The sequence below is a fragment of the Diadema antillarum genome, unplaced genomic scaffold, assembly GCF_040938485.1.
Source record: "Diadema antillarum isolate AM-2024a unplaced genomic scaffold, OU_Dant_1.0 seq00001539_RagTag, whole genome shotgun sequence".
Classification (NCBI taxonomy): domain Eukaryota; kingdom Metazoa; phylum Echinodermata; class Echinoidea; order Diadematoida; family Diadematidae; genus Diadema; species Diadema antillarum.
Genome location: NW_027272270.1, coordinates 86,406 through 104,932, shown reverse-complemented (window position 1 = coordinate 104,932; position 18,527 = coordinate 86,406). Strand labels below are relative to the sequence as shown.

Below are 18,527 nucleotides of genomic sequence, written 5' to 3'. Positions count from 1 at the left end.
TCTATGAATATTCCTCTCAAATGGATGTTGGGCAGTACTGAGTAGTTATCAGACAGAGGTCTACTGTTAAATATCTTCAGTGTTCTTTTTTTTTCTCTCTCTCTCTCTCTTTAAAAATAATGTTGTACATTCACTTAATTCCAGCAATAACGTAATCAGAAGAAAAGGGAACATACGAAAGAATTAAAAAATCATATATAAACGACGGTCATCCCATACATAGTATCATGATTACCCTTGGCAATTGGTTAGTAACAATCCGGATCAGATGAAAAGTTGCGAAATACATGTACTATATTGACATGTTCCCACCTCCCTGCTTTATTGAGCATTTTGCATACTAGTAATAAGCGCATGACGAATGCACCGGTTGAGATCGCGCGCGCAGTCTCCGCCGTGCACGTTACCGTACGTACCACACAGAGTACAGTGCGGCAGGTTCGAACAGCTGTTGTGTAGCCTGGCTAACAGGGCCATCGGGCAAACACACCGCACACAGCATAGCAATGCATGCAGGCAGTAACAATGTAGTACACGTACTCGTATACCAATTTCTAGCCTAGCCCAACGTGTCTATGCTTCATACAGCGCTAGTGAACCCGGTGAGGGACTCCAGTGCGTTTCAAAACCCATGCAAGTGATATTGCAATTACTGGAATTCGGCTGATGGCAAAATCCATGGAGTGTAGGCAACATAAATTTTGAAAAGTAACTTACTGACTGGAAATCCCATCTAATTATTACCGCAGTGTAGTGAGTATATCCAGCGGCCCTCAAAGTCGTGGAGGAGAGGTCCCTTTGGACGTCATCCGGCGCCGTCCTGGTTCGGCCCGTGCCGATCCATCCCCGCTCGGAAGGTTTCTCACGACGTGCCGCGGCGATTCGTACTTCCAACAACGCTACGGACGGGCAAACAATAGGTTTCAGCTCAGACCAGCAGCGTGTCAGTCGGATCACACAGCCGTGTGGACTACCCTGAAGGGATTATTATTTTTCTGTTGTTTTGTGACTGGATAGCATTGTCACCATGGAAGGTAGTGAAAGAGACTGCAGTGTTCTTGGAGGACTGTTCCAAACAGTTGTGAATGATATGAAGGTTAGTATAACCTCCGAGTCCTAAAGTCAAAACTAGAGAATGATAGGTCTAATTGAACTGAAGTGTTACTGTTAGTGTTATAATCCTGCATGGCACTTCAAATTATGAAATCCATACAATACTAATGTTAGTTAGTATCAAAGTTCATTTGAGTTCAGTGTAAAGTTTAGTCTACCCAGACAGCACAAACTACAAATGTAGCTCAACAAAGTATGGTCATACTCATGGTCTGATGTCAGAGACTCCAACCCCAAGCACCTTCTGATCTGGAGATTCTCCCGCCTGAAACCCCTAGCAAACGGGAGACTCCAAGTTGATGTGTGCGAAGCGCGAAGTTTCTATGGTTCTAGATGTTCTCTGGTGCTATCCAAGGCTTATTTTTTCAACATACGATAGCAATAATTAAGAAATCCTTTCCACCAGGAGACACAGAGCCAGGGCGGGAGAAATCAAATCTCAAACGGGAGAACGGGAGATTTTGCAAAAATGGGCTTTCGGCGGGAGATCTCCCGTCGAAAACGGGAGAGTTGGAGTCTCTGTGATGTGATGGTTGGATGTCCAACACATTGACACCCTAATGTTTTTCTATCAATAGAAATAAAATATCTCACGATTTGCCTTAAATTCCAATTTTTACTCACATGTAAAGAAAATACTCTGGATCCACAGGTGCGCATTGAAAATGCGATTTGCAGTACATGCTCCAAGATAACTGCTTCGAACGTATGGGTTGTTTATTTTGACGCGCTGGGTTATGCCTTTAATGCTTTTATATTTCAGATTTTGAAACCGACATCATGAATCATACCCCTACCCTTTTATTGGCAATACATGTGAAATGCACCTAATGCTTTTTCCTATGTGCATCCCCTAGAAAAGTTTTCTGTGGTATAATTGGTTTGCTGTTGATCTTGTTTATTATCGGGTTTTTCATGCTATTGAGTATAGATTGTTAAGAAATTGAAAATTTACTGGTAGCTACTGGCTCACTACCCCCTGCCGGTAGCTGCCTGTACAAGTGATACACTGTAGAGTCTACACTGCGTATGCAGATCATCTGCTGAAATTTGTGGTATTAATGATGTTGTAGCCACTGTACACTGCACTGTAGACTTTATTTTTTTTTTTTTATGGTGCATGATTTGTGTTATTCAAATTTAGTCCTGGAATTACGTCTGGTAGCCTGACATCTTCTATAGCCCGATAATATTTTAAGCAGGCAAATAGACGTACCGACAGCTGACCAAGGATACTCCTTACAATATTCTTTTTTGGAAAAAAAATGATAAAAGGAAAAGAAATTTATAGATAAGTGTTTGGCGTAAATATTCTAAAGAGAATGGAAAACGCCACTAAACACAAAACAACAACAACAACAACAACAATCTAAAGGTAAAACAGATAATCAGAAAATCTAGAATAGCAGACATCCATGGCATTATATTTTGATCCGTAGCTTGAATTAGTAAAATGGATCTTATACTGACTCTTGTACTATGCTTTGTTTCTGATCTGAGCCTCCAGTGGCACGCTTCCTTTGTTGATCCGCACAGATGTCCTGAAAAACTCACAGTCAATGAGTATTGCGTAATCCCATTAATCCTTTTGAATGGCAGTGTTGTGAATGGACAATCATCTGGAAGCTGCTGCATTGTTACACCTGAGTGGATTTGTCCTCCTGCTGCAGAAGATGGACTTCACAAGTGTAGGGAATTAATGTGATGATAATATGACTTGGAAAAGTCATGGGATAAATTATGGCTCAGTGCATGGGTACTTGAAGGGTTAAAGACCAGCAGGGATGTGGTGGGGGTGGGGCCTTGGATTATTTACTCTCTGACTCTTTTCTTTAATTCTACAATCACTCTCTGATCACACCTTTCATCGTGCAAATCAACCTTCCACTGGTAGTGTGTTTATATACATTGCTGATTCAAATAATTTACATATTTGCTTACTGGTCGGCTGCTTCTAAAGGCAAAACAAGTCCTTGTCTTCCAATTGACTACACATTGTATGACACTTTATATGTGTCTATACTCACTTTACCATGGTGCAGGAGTGGCCTGCAACTATCAAGAGCTCATACATCATCTTTATACACTGTTCATGCATACAACTTTTTATCATTATATGCATTGATATACACATCATGGCACAAAATATAGCACCTACATATTGTACATGGACATTTCTTTGCCCTATGAACCGTTGAAGGTTAAGTGGCTGACGTGAGCAACAGCTGGGCCACTCTGAATAACCGGCAACCTTTGTAGACAGCCAACCATCCAAAGTCCGCAGGCCAACAATAGCCGATCACTCCACATGTACTTTTGTGTTTCTACCTGAGCGAGTTTGCAAGTCCTTGTAAGGTTACCTCCAATCCTTCCCTTTGTGTGGGCTTCTGTTTGTGTTTATGATGCTGTCTGGGTTTAGCTGCAACGTGGACACTTGTTTTTCATCACACTCGGGATGATGTGCATGTATTTCAATATAGGCCAACTGTATTTATATCAAGATTGGCAATGAGGGTATACAGAGGGTCTGTAAATTGCCTCTCTTCAACTGACCTATCAGCATCAAAGTAACGTTCTTAATGTTGGAGACCTTTTGGAGATCATATTGTGGAAATCATAAGAAATAAAGTTACAAACTATTGTATATCTGCATGTTGGTCATTCAGTAGATTTGCAAACCCTAGTAAAGTAATGTGTGTAAAGTATATGCCGAAATGTAGAACGGGCAAATTACCCACCTTGAGTCGACAAAATTGCTCCAAATTGTTGTGCAGGGAGAGGTCTGGGGTTTGCTTTCAAGAAACATTGTGGTCAGACCTTGGAAGTCAGTGTGATGTGCTGTAGAGTCTGTTTGAATTCAGTGTAAAATGCATAATGTACAGTACTATGGATTTTATGGAGATCAAACATTTGTCGCTTGATGCCATCATGTGATCAGAATGAACAGAGATGTAATTGTTTGAACTGAACACTCATCATTCTGCCTATGATGCTATTCAATTTTGTGTGGTACTGTAGACTTTCTTATCCCCCCCCCCCCAAGAAATAAGAGTATTACATGTATACATTTGCAAGGTCTGACCAAGACATTGAGTGATAGGGCAGTGCTCTCAACAGGGCATTTGTAAACATTGACAGTGAAAAACACTACTGTACTCTTTCTTCACATTTTGAATTCTCATTTGAAGCTTCTCATCAAATACAATGCTGGTGTGTGTATCCTGGGGGGGGGGGGGGGGAGGGGAAACAAACAATTAAACAAGATCTTAAAAAAGTGTGAATTTTGCCACTTACGATGTTAAAAAAGGTGTGAATAATACTTGCTCTTTTTTCTCATTGCTGTAAAATTCCTGACATACAATGTACTATGTAGATAATTTTTTTTTTTTTTTTTTTTTTGCTGTGGGTTTTGCAGCCAGTGTAATGGCACAACAAAAACATATTATGCTTTATCAATATTTTTTTTTCCAGTGGGCCTTTAGTATGGGGTACATGTTTATACTCCCTGTGACTGAACACTAGTTAATTAATGTTTCGACTTTTCATCAAGAATGATAACTTTATCTACCCCAAAATGGGGCTCATGGGAAAAAAAAAAATCTGTATGATATGCAGTATATTGCAAAGTTGATATTGGGTATCCAGGACAAAGTTCTGTCAAACCTGTCTTAGCGGCCACTTCCGTATGGGGCTGCTAAATGAAAATCCCCCCCCCAAAAAAAAAAAAAAAAAAAAAAATGTTGAAGAACTTGTCTATAATGACCACTTTTTCATCTTCCTTGGATAGCTGTTATAGACAGGTTTGATTGTATCTGGTTCCTTTTCCTTCAGTTTCTATCCCCCAGTAATTATTAGCTGTACTGTATGTGTAATTGTACCAATACCGATATCAATTTCTTCAAGCGCATAATTACTGGAATACAATGCCCTTTAATGTCTTTCCCAGTAGTGAATTTCATGTTAGATTGCCAAAGACAATTTACAGCATGTATTGCATTGTATTCTTCATACAGTTTTAGCATTTTTCTTGTAACTTGTTGAGTTCAGGTGAAAAGTGTTCTATGCCTGTTATTGTTTGTAGTGTCAAACGTAATCATTGTGGAATTTCCACTATCTTAATTCTTCTTGGAAAAGGGAATTCCCAAGTTATAGATACAGTCTGTAAATGTCTTCATTCTTCTAAGAGCTACCAAACTGTATGGATCATCTAACTCCTTCTACTTTGTGTGAAAAAAAGAAGTATCCATGTCAGGAGTCCTTCAATTTGTCTTTTTTCGGAAAAGTTTATAGATGTACATTGTAATGATAACTGTGTTAATAGCCGTGAAACTACATTAACTGCATTTTAGTGTTTGTAAGCAAGGATGTCTGTTGACGTGTGTGTGTTGGTTCCGTTTGAATAATGCACCCACGTGTGGGCAAAAGTCAACAATGCAATCCAACGTGTGGCGATAACTTCTGTGTCATATGCTGTGTGTACATAACCTTTGTAGGCTAGGTGTGTTGGAACGGTAATGTGTTCATATTCTACTAACAACAAACATAGCAAATGATTGATTGTTCAGGAATAAAGGTGTACAAGGGACACGTACAGTTGTACAGTGTACTGTACACGTGTTCCTTGGAATGCCGGGTCACTGTGCCAGTCAATGGATGCTAGACTTACACGTGTATACATTATTGTAGACTGCAGATGTTGAAGTCCATCCAGAACCTTCTCAGACATAACAGATTTTATTAATTTACATGTATAGTGCCTTTAGTCCCTCTCTGACTGTGCAATACATCAGTACATACCTGACCTACAATGTACATGTATTTCAACACATGTTGCTCCCTGTCAGTTTTGTGTGATCCAAGATATACAATGTAGGCCTACTTGCCATATAAAATTTTTCAGTACATTATGTTTTGCCACTTGCAGTTCAACCATAGTGTAAGATTCCTGAGGGAGAAGTGTTCAGGCCACAATCCACCTCAGTTTTGTCATATGCTGTGTTTAACCCATTCCATCCTGAATTCTGAAGTCCCCATAGACTTGTAATATACAGGCCACCAGGTTTCCATAGGAAATGGATTACATTGTAAATCTCATTGATTTCACTCTGACAAACCCTGTCTTTGAGAGCTGTATTTTCCTTCAAATGAGAAAACTCTAAAGTTTCAGCAGAAAACAGGGTGAAAATTCAGTTCACTATTTTTTGGTACATGGTACATTATGTAATTTCATAGAATCTACGAAAGAAGCTCAGTTGTACAGCACTTGTACACATGTTATATGCATGATATGATTTTGAGAGCAAAGTCAAGTTCTGCTTACGACAAGTTTGTTGCCACCCTTGCAAATGAAATTGTAAACTAAACCTTTATCTAGCTGCATAAAGTTGTGATTGTATCTTCTCAGTTTATAAAATATTTCAATGAAAAAAGGAAGCACATGATATGTTGTAGTGTTTTTATTCAGTCTGCAATATGGTGTTCATTTTGCATTTTATCACTTCTTCCATTTAATACTCTTATAGTGCTGTCTCTATTCCAAGACTTCCATTTCCTGAATGATAAGATTCATGCTCATAATTCTGTAACAATTAGTGGATCTCATGTGTTACATAGACATATCTCTAGGTATTCAGTCATAAATGTATTTGTTGTTAACTATGTACTTTATAGTAAATATTGCTATTATTCCAATATCAGTTACTTTTTTACAGTCATGAAGCAAAGCGTGTAAATGGTATCAGGAGTTGAAGACATACCTACTTTAGATACCTTTGTGCTTTGCCTAATTTCTGCTTGCAGTGTGGAAAGAAAAGAGAAGATTGTCCTGGCATTGAGTTCATGGAGAGGACATAAACTCCAGTCAAAACCTTTAATTACAGGTCTATGGAAGCCATTTCAAGCTGCAGAATGAAACCTCATAGTGTCCACACCCTACCATGCATGCCACACTGTCCACGGATGCAATGGATGGCTGTTTCTAGTGTGCGCGGGACAAGATAATTTCACAGCCAGCTTTTTATGCGATGCTTGCTCCCTCCCTAATTATTAATAGCCAATCAATTTGAAAAAGGGGAGTGATGACGTACTGCTACAATGCAAGCATGCCGCGGGAAGACGGATGATAGCAGGCCTTGTACAGACCAACAACCATTTATGAAATTATCATAGCCTGCATGAATGGCGTTACACTCCAAGCTATTCATGCGTTCTCAAGGCTTCATGTCTTGTGGATTGAATGGAAGCAGCACAGATACAGTGTCTAGTGCATCATTTACAATGTGATGGGATATTTGTCTCGTTGTATTAAGGGGATTGTCCTGCCAGGAGCACTGTGAAAATCTCTTACCCCGGGAATGGGAATATTGATTTCTCCCACTATTCATATTCCATTACATGTAGGCTGGTGAATGCAGTATATGAGTGTGTACACACGTATGCTCAGCTTCTGTAGCTTGTCATTGTAATGAATATGCCTGTAAAATTACAGTAATATAATTACAGTGTACAATTGTGGTGAAGCACATTGCTCTGTCTGCCCCCCCCCCCCCCCCCCCAAAACAAAAAAAAAAAAAAAAAAGAAAAGAAAAAATGAAGAGAATCATTTATGCCTTCAAACGATTCATTTCAGGAGCAATATTTATTGCACATACCGACACGTGTAGGGCACCTACATTGTACATGTACATTTATGTACTGTATGATACAAAATCATCTGTATAATACATCACATTCACAATTGTACATTCTACGTACTGTAAGATTTAGTCACTGCATGTATAACTGTATGACTCTGCAATGATTTTTTATTTGGAGAAAAATAAGACCTGATTATAATATTATTTAATGGTAAACATTGAAGAATTTATACTTTGGAGAGACAGTCATGACTCCAAAATCCATGAAAACAATAACAGTGTAGGCCTACAGCCACGCATATGTGTTCATTGTATAATGACAGATGAACATTCTAAACATTCATCTTGGATACTTCTCGATTCAAAACTGTCTTAGTACTGCATATATGTATTTCCAGCTAATCCAATTCCAGCAGCTGCTAATTGTGACCTCTGAAGCACTGTTTGCATTTCAGATTCTTATTTCTATGATGTAATAACTGATGCTTAACCACTTTAGGTACAAGGTACACTATCATCAGATTACATTGAAACTCTGATCATGGGTCCAATGTTTGTTGTACATAATGTATGAAGGTTAAGTTTGTTATGAAGATGAATTGGATCACTGATGAAAAAAAAATTCTTCTCTGTCATACTCACACACACACACACACACACACACACACACACACACACACGGTCTCTGACATCATGCCCTGCAATCCTTACATGGTAATGTTTGTCTTTGCTGTGGATTTTTTGTGTGCTTTGTTTTATTTTTCGATGAGCAGACATTGTTTGTACATGCACATGGGCATTTCCAGAGTAAAAGGGTACTTTTCAGGGATGTCGCTTTATTTTCTGTTTCCAGAGTGCATACCCCCCCCCCCCCCCAATAATACATTCTTTCAGAACAGTTTAATTAGAGATAAGTTTGCCCCAAAATTGCTTGCCTTTAAACAAGCAATCTAGTAGAACTTTGCCAAAATGAAAAATTTTAGGGTAACATACACGTACCATGCGTACGTAACATGGACAGACGAATATGTGATAGTTTTGTCCGTCCATGTTATACATGTACATTCACCACTAAGTCTAGAAATGATAGAAAACACAGTGTTCCGAATTTTAGGGCTGTTACTATCATTTCTTACCAATTTAGGCCATGCTATTGAAAAACAACAAATTTTCAGTGAGCATTAATTATTTGACCATCATACAATATGTATGCTAATATACATTCCGTAGATGTCTGTCCATCATTACATAATTACCCTCCCAATTTTTTTTATTTTGGCAAAATTCTAGTAGATTGCGTCTTTGAAGCAATTTTGGGGCAAAGTTTTCTCTCATGAAACTGTTGTAAAAGATCATATTGTATGGGGGAGGGGGGGGGGGGGTAATGCACATTGGAAACAGAAAATAAAGTGACATCCCTGAAATGTACAATGTACCCTTATACTGTGGAAATGCCCATATACAATGTACATGTATATGCAATCTCACAATTTGTGAAATCCTGCTCTTCCCTACTCCCATCCACTCTTACCCTGATTTTCATCACTCCATAGCATCCTGTCATCTGCTGTTGTAGAGGGAAGGTCTTAATCACTGGTCAAGTTTGATCACGCTGGAAGCAGTTGCCGGCTTCTCGGAAGTTCAAGCATGAATTGTGAGGATCATCTGCATGCATGCTTTGCCCCCTAAATTCTCGCCATTACTTCGATCTCCTGCGTAGTCACACATGTGATCTCATTTCAAAGGGAGGCAATGTGGGATGTGGGATGCCCCTGGTGGTGCAGTGCATGGGGTGGACGGTCCAAAAATTCTGTTGCTATAAGCTGAGGAGATGTGTCCATAGAAATGCCGCACGCACACATTTTTCGTATCATTTGCCTACCGATTATATAGCATTGACTTGTGGCTTGGTTTCTTATGTTCACAATACTCTCTCTTCAGATGCAGCATATGAAGGGTAATAAATAATATGCATTGTAGCTGCTTTGAATTATGTTTGTGATGCATATTTAGTCTTAATTCTTTATATTGTACATTACATTGTATGACATATAATTTCATGTAATGACATATTTTTCCTTTGAACTTATTGTCATGAAATCATTACTTTCTGTAGCTTTGTATTCAAAGTTTTAAGAGGAGACGCACCATTTTTATATGCAAAAACTAGTCAGGTTTACACATAATGCAACAAGAACACACATGTCATCAAAGCATGTGATACACAACTTGATACAGACTTTGAATAGCATTGGATTGAAACCAAGTGTTGCACACATACACTTAACATCTTTGAGATGAAAGTAACATGACAGGAAATTCCGAGCTGGCGAGTTCACTGAGATGAGGATGTCAATGACCTGGGAAATATGTCCCTCCTGCTACTATGCAGGTATGGCCAACTCCAGCTGATTCGGTATTCCACTTGTTTGTAAAAGCAGGTTTTGCCTTATTCCAGTGCTTGGCACATGAGGATGTACGCTTGAATTTCTTGATTTGGCAGAAGGCTTGAAATACGCTGTATGTGCAGTGTATTTATTGTACATAAATATGCACTAGTGCCCTTTATGCTGTTGTTTGCAGGCCATCGTCATGTTGATTGTAGATGATCATTGCTACATTGTATAAAAGACCATCCCTCTCAAATGGTGTGGACATCTGCCCTTCTGCATCAACAGAGTGCATGCAAAAGAGCAAATTGTGCACACTGGAGTAATGGTACATGCAGTGCCTGTCCACCACACTTCTGAATGTATCATCAGATCTTCAGAGAAGAACAGCTCCTGCACATAGTACCCATGGGATACCCCAGTTAAATTGGTCTGCTGCATTTGAAGATTTGTTTTGGCGCAAAACTGATAACAATGATGATCTGAAAACAAGGTCATGTTTTCTCTAGATGGTTGTGACTCAAGTTTATTGTTTTGTTTTACTTTATTCATCAAAATTTTTTTTCTTTCTTTATTTCTTTATTCATTCCGCCCGTCCGTCCATTCACCCATCCATTCATCCATTCATTCATTCATTCATTCATTCATTCATTCATTCATTCATTCATTCATTCATTCATTCATTCATTCATTCATTCATTCATTCATTCATTCATTCATTCATTCATTCATTCATTCATTCATTCATTCATTCATCATCCATCATCATTCATTCATTCATTCATTCATTCATTCATTCATTCATTCATTCATTCATTCATTTTTTGTGCCTGCAATTATAGCTAAAAATGAAGCCTACACATTCAGCACCCAGTATAAACCGTTATGCCGTGAGGTTCTGTCAGGATTCTTCATGAATGAAGAGTGTGAGGCTCTCTCCAATTCTGTTTCGACTGAGCAAATATTACAACCTCCGTGCTTTGCATTCTACTCCGCCTCACTCTCTTTCTCTCTCCTATCCCCCATCTCCCCTCTCCTGAATAATATTGGAAGCTTGAATGAAGCTTGCTGGATTTTCTGCCCCTTTCATCTTTCACGCGGGAGATTTATTCCACTTGTGTGCATTTACATTCAGAAGTAGTGATGAAGGGGAATTTAACCAGTCCCATGAATTCTAGATGTCACCCCCCCCCCCCCCCCTCCCACCCCTCCCCTACACACATGCACTTGACATGAGTTGGAAATGATGTTTTGCAAATTATGCTCTTGGCTTGCCCAGTACATATAAGTCTGATGTGGAGTTACAAAGTACATTGATATACCACCATCATCTCTTCATGGCTTATATACAGAGCATTATTTGTGACCTCAAATAATGATGATTCATATTATAATTAGTCCTATTCAATGCTAATGAGGAATGAGTTGGGACAATGTGCTTGTAACAGAAATCCCAATACAATAACTAAATGATGTTTTAATTTTTTTTGCCCCAAATAACCCAAAGTGAACCCATCAGTATTCTTTTTTTTTTTTCTCCCCAACAAAATACTGTAAAGTAACAACGACATCAAAACCCACCTTTATTGAATACTTCAAGCTACATGTACAATATATACTTGATGTTGTCATAGTCAGTGTTGCTGAAATACATTGTATATAATGCAGTCTGTATGCTGGTAATTACATGGGTAGATATACAAAGTCCATTGTATTACCTAGGTACATTGTACAAGTTGTACAATTGTATGTGTCCAAGGTGATGATAATTGTGTGGCGAATGATAACATGGCATGTATTTATGGATCGTAATCCCGAAGAGACAGAGAAATTCCCAATACTGTGAGATGTTTTTTACAAATGCGCTGAGAAGGAAAATGTGGAAACTCTCAACTTGATTGCAAATTTACAGCACGCTCAGGATTAGATTGGCATCGTGGCATGATTGCTTTGCTGATAAAAAGCACGTCAGGAGAAGAGTGAGACACACAACGTTTTACTGTAATGACCAGGCATAGGGTAGGCCTACTGAATACTTAAGTGGAACAGTGAATCCTGATTTCTATGTTTGGTGTTTAATAGTTATGACTCAGTGCATTTTTCTTTACAAATTTTTTTCCCCCCATCTTTTCTTCTTTTCCACACTATGCTCTGAGTTTTTGTAAAGTTGTGCAAACCACTTGTGCAAATATTAATTTGTATGGACATTGGAAAGGGGACAATGAAAATCAGAGATTGGGAAATATGATATAAAGGAGACCAGTAGTCAATGGTACTCAATTGTGAGGTGAGCTGAATGATATATGTATTTGCATTTATCGTTGTATGCGTCTGTGACAGAGTTGAATAAATACAACCTTCTTTTTTTTTCGCCCTTTTTTCATCAGACCGCACAGTTGGAGGTGTGTTCATGATCAAGGTTGTTTGGTGGTGCAGTTTTCTGTGAATGCTAAACTGTCAAAGCGTGGAAAGGCTTGTGTTTGAGGAAGGCTAGGTCACCATTCCCTGTGTGATGGACGATCAGTAGACCATTTATTCTCTGACGCAAAGAACATTTTTTTTTCTTTTTTTTTAGTGTGTGTGGTTGAATATGTACAATGCATGTGCTAGTATTGATTGCCCAGATCATAGATCCTAGAGGGCTGTTGAATCCGGATATACATGTTATACTTCAAAAAGCACACAGCCAGTATAAAGAATGTGTGCAGATGAGGTCATGTTTTCCTTGTCACGGCAATGTGCTCCCTTTGTATTGACCACAGTTTTAATAGCATTGCTGGTAATGAGGTTGCTGCAAAGAGGTGTGGGATTTTGAGGGCATGCAACGTCTGCAGAATATATAGTAGTTTTAATTCTTGATGAATAGATTTTGTTCTGTGCTTTTTTCTCCCGTTACCATGGCAGTGCAATCAGTGGAAAGATTGCTTTTGTGACTTGCATTCGCTCACATAATAAAATCTCCATGACACTTTTTGTGCCATATGTTTGCAGCTTTTATTTCCTAGAACAAAAGTTCAGTGGTGTGCACAACAATCAGCGGTTTACAATAATGAATGTGCCACTGTTACTTCATGCCCATAGATATGCTACTTGTAGCTGGCAATTCTCAGTTTATATTGCATGCAATATCCATTATAATTAAAAGGGAGCAGTAACATTCCCTTATCGCTTTTGAATTAATCATGTAGTTTGTTCTACATTGATTCTGTATGCAATTACAAATTGTATATTGATATGTGGGGGAGGGGGGGGGGGGATGGGGTCAACTAGTAGAGCACATCACCTACACTGCACTTGATTACAATTTTTACACAGACTAGAGAGTTTGAAGGCATAATTTACCATTTGCAGAAGAAACAAAAACCCAGCATTAGTGCTTTAAAATAGTTCTAAAAATGTGAGTTGGGAATAGAAACAACCACTGTAAAAATTTGAATCTGTATTATAATCAAAGTTAAGTATTGTTGAAGGACAAGTTCACCTTCATATACATGTGGATTGAGTGAGGGCAACAATATTAGTAGAACACATCAGTGAAAATTTGGGGAAAATCTGACAATCCATTCAAAAGCTATGAATTTTTAATGTATCTGTGCAATCACTGCTGGAGGAGAAGACTACTACAGTGCATGATGTCACATGCGTACAACAATATAAGGAAAATAAAAAGAGAATTTCACAAAACTTGACTTTTTGAATAAAGTGCACATTTCTTCGACATTTAACTGACTTATGTTAGGGGTAATGTTATTTCCCCTGACTTCTGAAAGAGAGAAGTCGAGTGTTCTTTTATTATGAAAGAAAAGTGAGAATATCTTGAATTTTCTTTATACTTTCTTTATATAGTTGTACTCATGTGACATCACAAGCTATAGTAGTCTTCTCATCCAGCTGTGACTGAGCAGAAACTTCAAAAATTCATAACTTTTGAATGGATAGTCCGATTTTCCTCAAACTCTCATTGATGTGTTCTACTAACATTGCTGCATTCACTCAACCCACATGTCTATGAAGGTGAACTTGTCCTTTAAATACACAAAATGTGAACAATAGTTATAATAAAAATGTTTTCCAACCTAAACTGCCTGCAGTTATGGTTTAATGAGAAAAATACTGATATCTCCTTATATTCTAGGCTTTATTGCAAAAATTTAATATGGTAACAAGGATGTTTTGTGATACAATGGACCTAGACATAGATGCGTCAAATATGATATCTTGAAAATTTTTTTAAATCACTGCTCCCAAAGGTAAACAGGACCTTTTTTTTAAAACCCTTACTGTGCTGTGTTTGCTAGTTGGCACCCATGCTGGAGCACTTTCTTTGCCCACTGGCACAGATGTCCATGAATAGAGATGATCTAATCCCTTTAATCCCTATTGTGTCACATGGCCTTCCTGTTGGACTGAAGCACCTTGCTATACCTGATTGAGCGCGCTATTAAACTTGATAACTACATTGTACATGTCAAGTTTGCTTGGATTACTGAATGCTGGTATTAGAAATGTTTGGCATGTTAAATGCCTGAGCACATAAAGACTAGCATAGAATCTGATAATCTTTGCTTTTTTGATTTGTAATACAAAGTGGTCTATTTACCTGCATAAAGATCCAAAATAAAACTTTCCTGTATCAATAGTCATGTTTATTTTATGTCTTCAGTATATACATTAAAGGAGGGCAACTGAAACTATGGATAGTAGCAGAACTACATGTATACTGAGAAGGTGTACAGGTAGGATGAATGTGATTGTGTGCTTTCAACATTAGAATGAATCCTGCATTGAAATGAAGTGTAAATAAATAAACATTCCGAAGAAATTGCACAGTAGTAATAACTGCAGGAACTTCCTGTCCATGGGCAATTTAGATTTGAGTTTCTGAACATTGAATTACACAACTTTACACTGTATTACCCCAAATGCAAAATGTTCAGCTGACAGTGTAAATCAAACTTCACAGTTTCTTGTATGTAGCATGCATACAGTATAGATAAAGCATGTAGTATTGCCACTGCCAAACAGCGGTTCATATTAATGTCATGTTCTGCATCGTGTGTTTGGAGTGGATAGACAGTAGCAGAAAGCGGAAGGAAGTCCTAAAAAGATTCTTTGTAGATTTGTATCCAAGTTGCCATAATGCGATAACAATCTGTGCCCAAATCCTGCTTTACTTGAGGAGCCGCATCCATCTGCAATGCTCTTTCCTCCTCTTCCTCCTCCCCCTCCCTGCCGTCTAACTCCCTCTAGAAAAATCCCTTTTCTTCTCCTCCTCGAACTTCGTCATCAGTCTGGGCTTTGCTGATGGCGCACCTCCTGGCGTAATATCTCCCCACAAGATAATCATCTCATTCTGGCAGCCCCTCATCAGGCATCGGCTCCGATTCCTCTCCCTCGCGATGGCGAGAAATCGGAATTGTCGCTCGTTTGTGATAACGATGGAGCGACAATGGACTCGAATTGCCCTCTAGAGACGTGTTCGCCAGGGGGACTGTTTATACCGCATCTAAGAGCCGAGAGAGGTGGCCACACAGTGCATTGTTGAGTTTTCAGCAAATCCGACTGTTTTCCAGCGGAGATGGACACTGAACTTCAGTTTCATCCCTTGACGAAATGTACCCCATATTCATCGTGTGCGCAGTGTGTGTGTGTCTGTTTGTCAGTTAGTTTGTGTTCATGTGTGTGTGTGTCATGTGGTGATGTGATTTAATACAGTTGTAATATCCACTTAAATTCAGCCCACTAATGATCTTTGCCTATCAAGATGATTAAGGAATTAAGGGCTGCTACCAATACTACGATAATAATGATACTGCCATAGCTGCTTGATAGCAACTGTGCCGGTTATGTAATCTTGGTCTCATTATTAATGTTGCACATTTGAGCATCACTGCCATGCCCTCACTACATGCATTGTGGAATAAGAGATTTCTGTGTGTGTATAATGTGTGCCAGGTTGACTGAAACCCAAGTTCACACAGTCTCCTGGTTGCCTGGCAACAGACCTTTCATGTGCCACATCTCACACCCACACCCAGGTGTAGTCTTGTGTCCAGCTCTTTCTGAGGAGCTTTTCCTCGAAAGATCCTTGTCAGACCCAAGGTGAAAGACATTTGGCTGCATAGAGCCTTGTGCATCATCGATTTATCTGGAGAACTAGAAATCTATTATAGAAACAGCAGTAAAGTTTAGAAATATCATCTTAGCAAATGAGGTGTCACTGTTGTTATGGGAGCAACATCCATCTTTCGTACACTGTTAAGAGATTTTACCATGTATGATGTTATACAGCTGGTCCCACCAATCATTGAAAATGAACTTTTGCTTGGGGATTTAAAGGGAATCTCTGCTCCATGTTCAAAAGTTGATTTCAATGAAAAGAAGTGAAACACTCAGTACAGAGTAACAGAAAACTTGATTAGCAATTCAATTCATGCACTCCTTCCCTGACTGCACAAGTTACACTACAATACAAAACCTTACCCAAAAGCTACACTTGAATCAATTGGGTCCCAAAATGGAGGTACAGGATTAACTTCACTGACAAGTAATTCTGGGTAGAGATGAACAGGAGATGGAGAGTCTCAGATTGCCAATTACAAGACAAATTGCAAAATGATTAAATGAAAAGAATAATAATGATGTAGAGAAAATGAGAATAAAAGAGGGGAACAGAGATAGCGAATTGATCTGCCAAGCGACATGCTAGAAAGGGTAAACTTCTCTGAATTCTCTAATCATTAGATATCAGTTGTCATAATCTACGTATGCTGTGTTAGAAAGCTTTCATGCTGCTTGGTGTACAAGTGTTCGTTTCGGGAGCAAGATTATCTTAAGTGTGAATCTTCAGAAGTATGATTACAATTGTGTGCATAACGTGTCTTTGTATACTCTTGAGGTATTCTTGAGTATGACTAAAGCTGAAAATTTTATGTGAAAAACTGTGCACTAAACCTGAGCAGGTGTGAGAGCATTGAATTGCTGAATGTGATTATTGATCATACAGTGTATGTGAGAGAAACTCTTTCAGTGCTCAAACTGAATGGAACTACAGTGTATTTTTAGAGCAGATGGTACTGATTAATGGTGTTTACATGGGTGATGTGTGTGTGTTTAACAGTTGATGACTTCCATGTGAATACATGCATTTAGTGAGTCAGAAAGAGCAAAATTAATGTTTTTGAATCTATGATGAAGTGAAAACATCTAACAGCCCCCCCCCCCAATCACATTATTTTGCCTTGTGCACCCAGATGGCTGGTAGACATGTATAGCCAGGTGGCTTTTCCCTGTTGTGGTTTTGGGCAATGAGATATTGTATACACTTTGTACATGGCGTATGAACACATTTTTGTTTTCAAACTCTGACTTGCACAGCACAGCTGACGCCATTCAAGTTAGATCTTCTTACAGCATGTTCGATATTATTGTATGTGCACATCAGCTTTGGCAGCCTGTGTGTACTCTGAAAGTCTTTTTTTCCTCTCTCTATCTGACAAAACATGAGTACTCGTGTGATGCATAAAATGTTAATTGCTATTATATGAGATGCGCTGGTTTCATAAACTTTGCGATGGGACCTCCCCTATCTCTGAGTTGTTCACCGCTCACCGCTCACCGCCTCTCAGCCGACATTTTCTCTGAAGCCGGCCCCCGCCAGATGGGTGTTGTGTATAAAGGCGATGGCGTGACGCAAAAGGGTTTCATGTCGATTTGGAGAGTGTGTGATCACAAAACTGTGACCGGAGAATGGGTGTGTGTGTGTGTGTGGGGAGGGAGGGGGGGGGGGGGGGGGGGGGGGGGGGGTGGAGGGGATGAAAGGGATTTGGGGGTGGGGGGTCCACTCACCACCAAAATGTGAGGCCATTGTTGAAAGAAGCTGTAATTAAAGTGAAATTGAGCATGAGTCATGGCCATCAAAGCCAGTTCAGATGCGGGGAGGAAGAGCAAGATGCTTATCTTGTGGTGACATGATGGGGAACATGACCGGTAAAGGAATGATGCGCTCCTGGTATAGGTCTGGCAGCCAATATAGACCCACCATTGAAAACTCTCGACTGGACAGCAGACGATGAAGCTCCCAGAGACATTTTATTTATTTCTTCTTTTTTTTTTTGGGGGGGGGGGAGTTAATCATTTTCCCATCAACTCATATTTTGAGAAGGTGCCAACATTTTCCCCTGTAGCCATGTCTTTACATTTACGTGAGCATGTGTTTGAATTTCAAGGGGAAAAAAATCAAATCCTTAATTACGAAAATGGGAAATTTTGCAGTGTGGCCAGAAACATTATCATGATGGCATGCATGCACAATGTGTGAACACTCATAAATATGTGTACGTGATGACATCATTATTCTGTACCAGAGTGTTGCAGTAATTTCACTAAA

The 18,527-nt window shown here is 39.1% G+C and overlaps 1 protein-coding gene across 1 annotated transcript in view; it reads left to right on the top strand.

Moving 5' to 3' along the window:
• Positions 1-565: 565 nt before the first annotated feature.
• The window catches only part of LOC139710530 (protein MTSS 2-like), a 94,298-nt gene continuing 76,336 nt past the window's right edge, over positions 566-18,527 (top strand). The window contains exon 1 of the mRNA XM_071622464.1: positions 566-1,096. Within this exon, the coding sequence (XP_071478565.1) occupies positions 1,028-1,096 (69 nt within the window). The 5' untranslated portion in view covers positions 566-1,027. The remainder of the gene's footprint in view (positions 1,097-18,527) is intronic.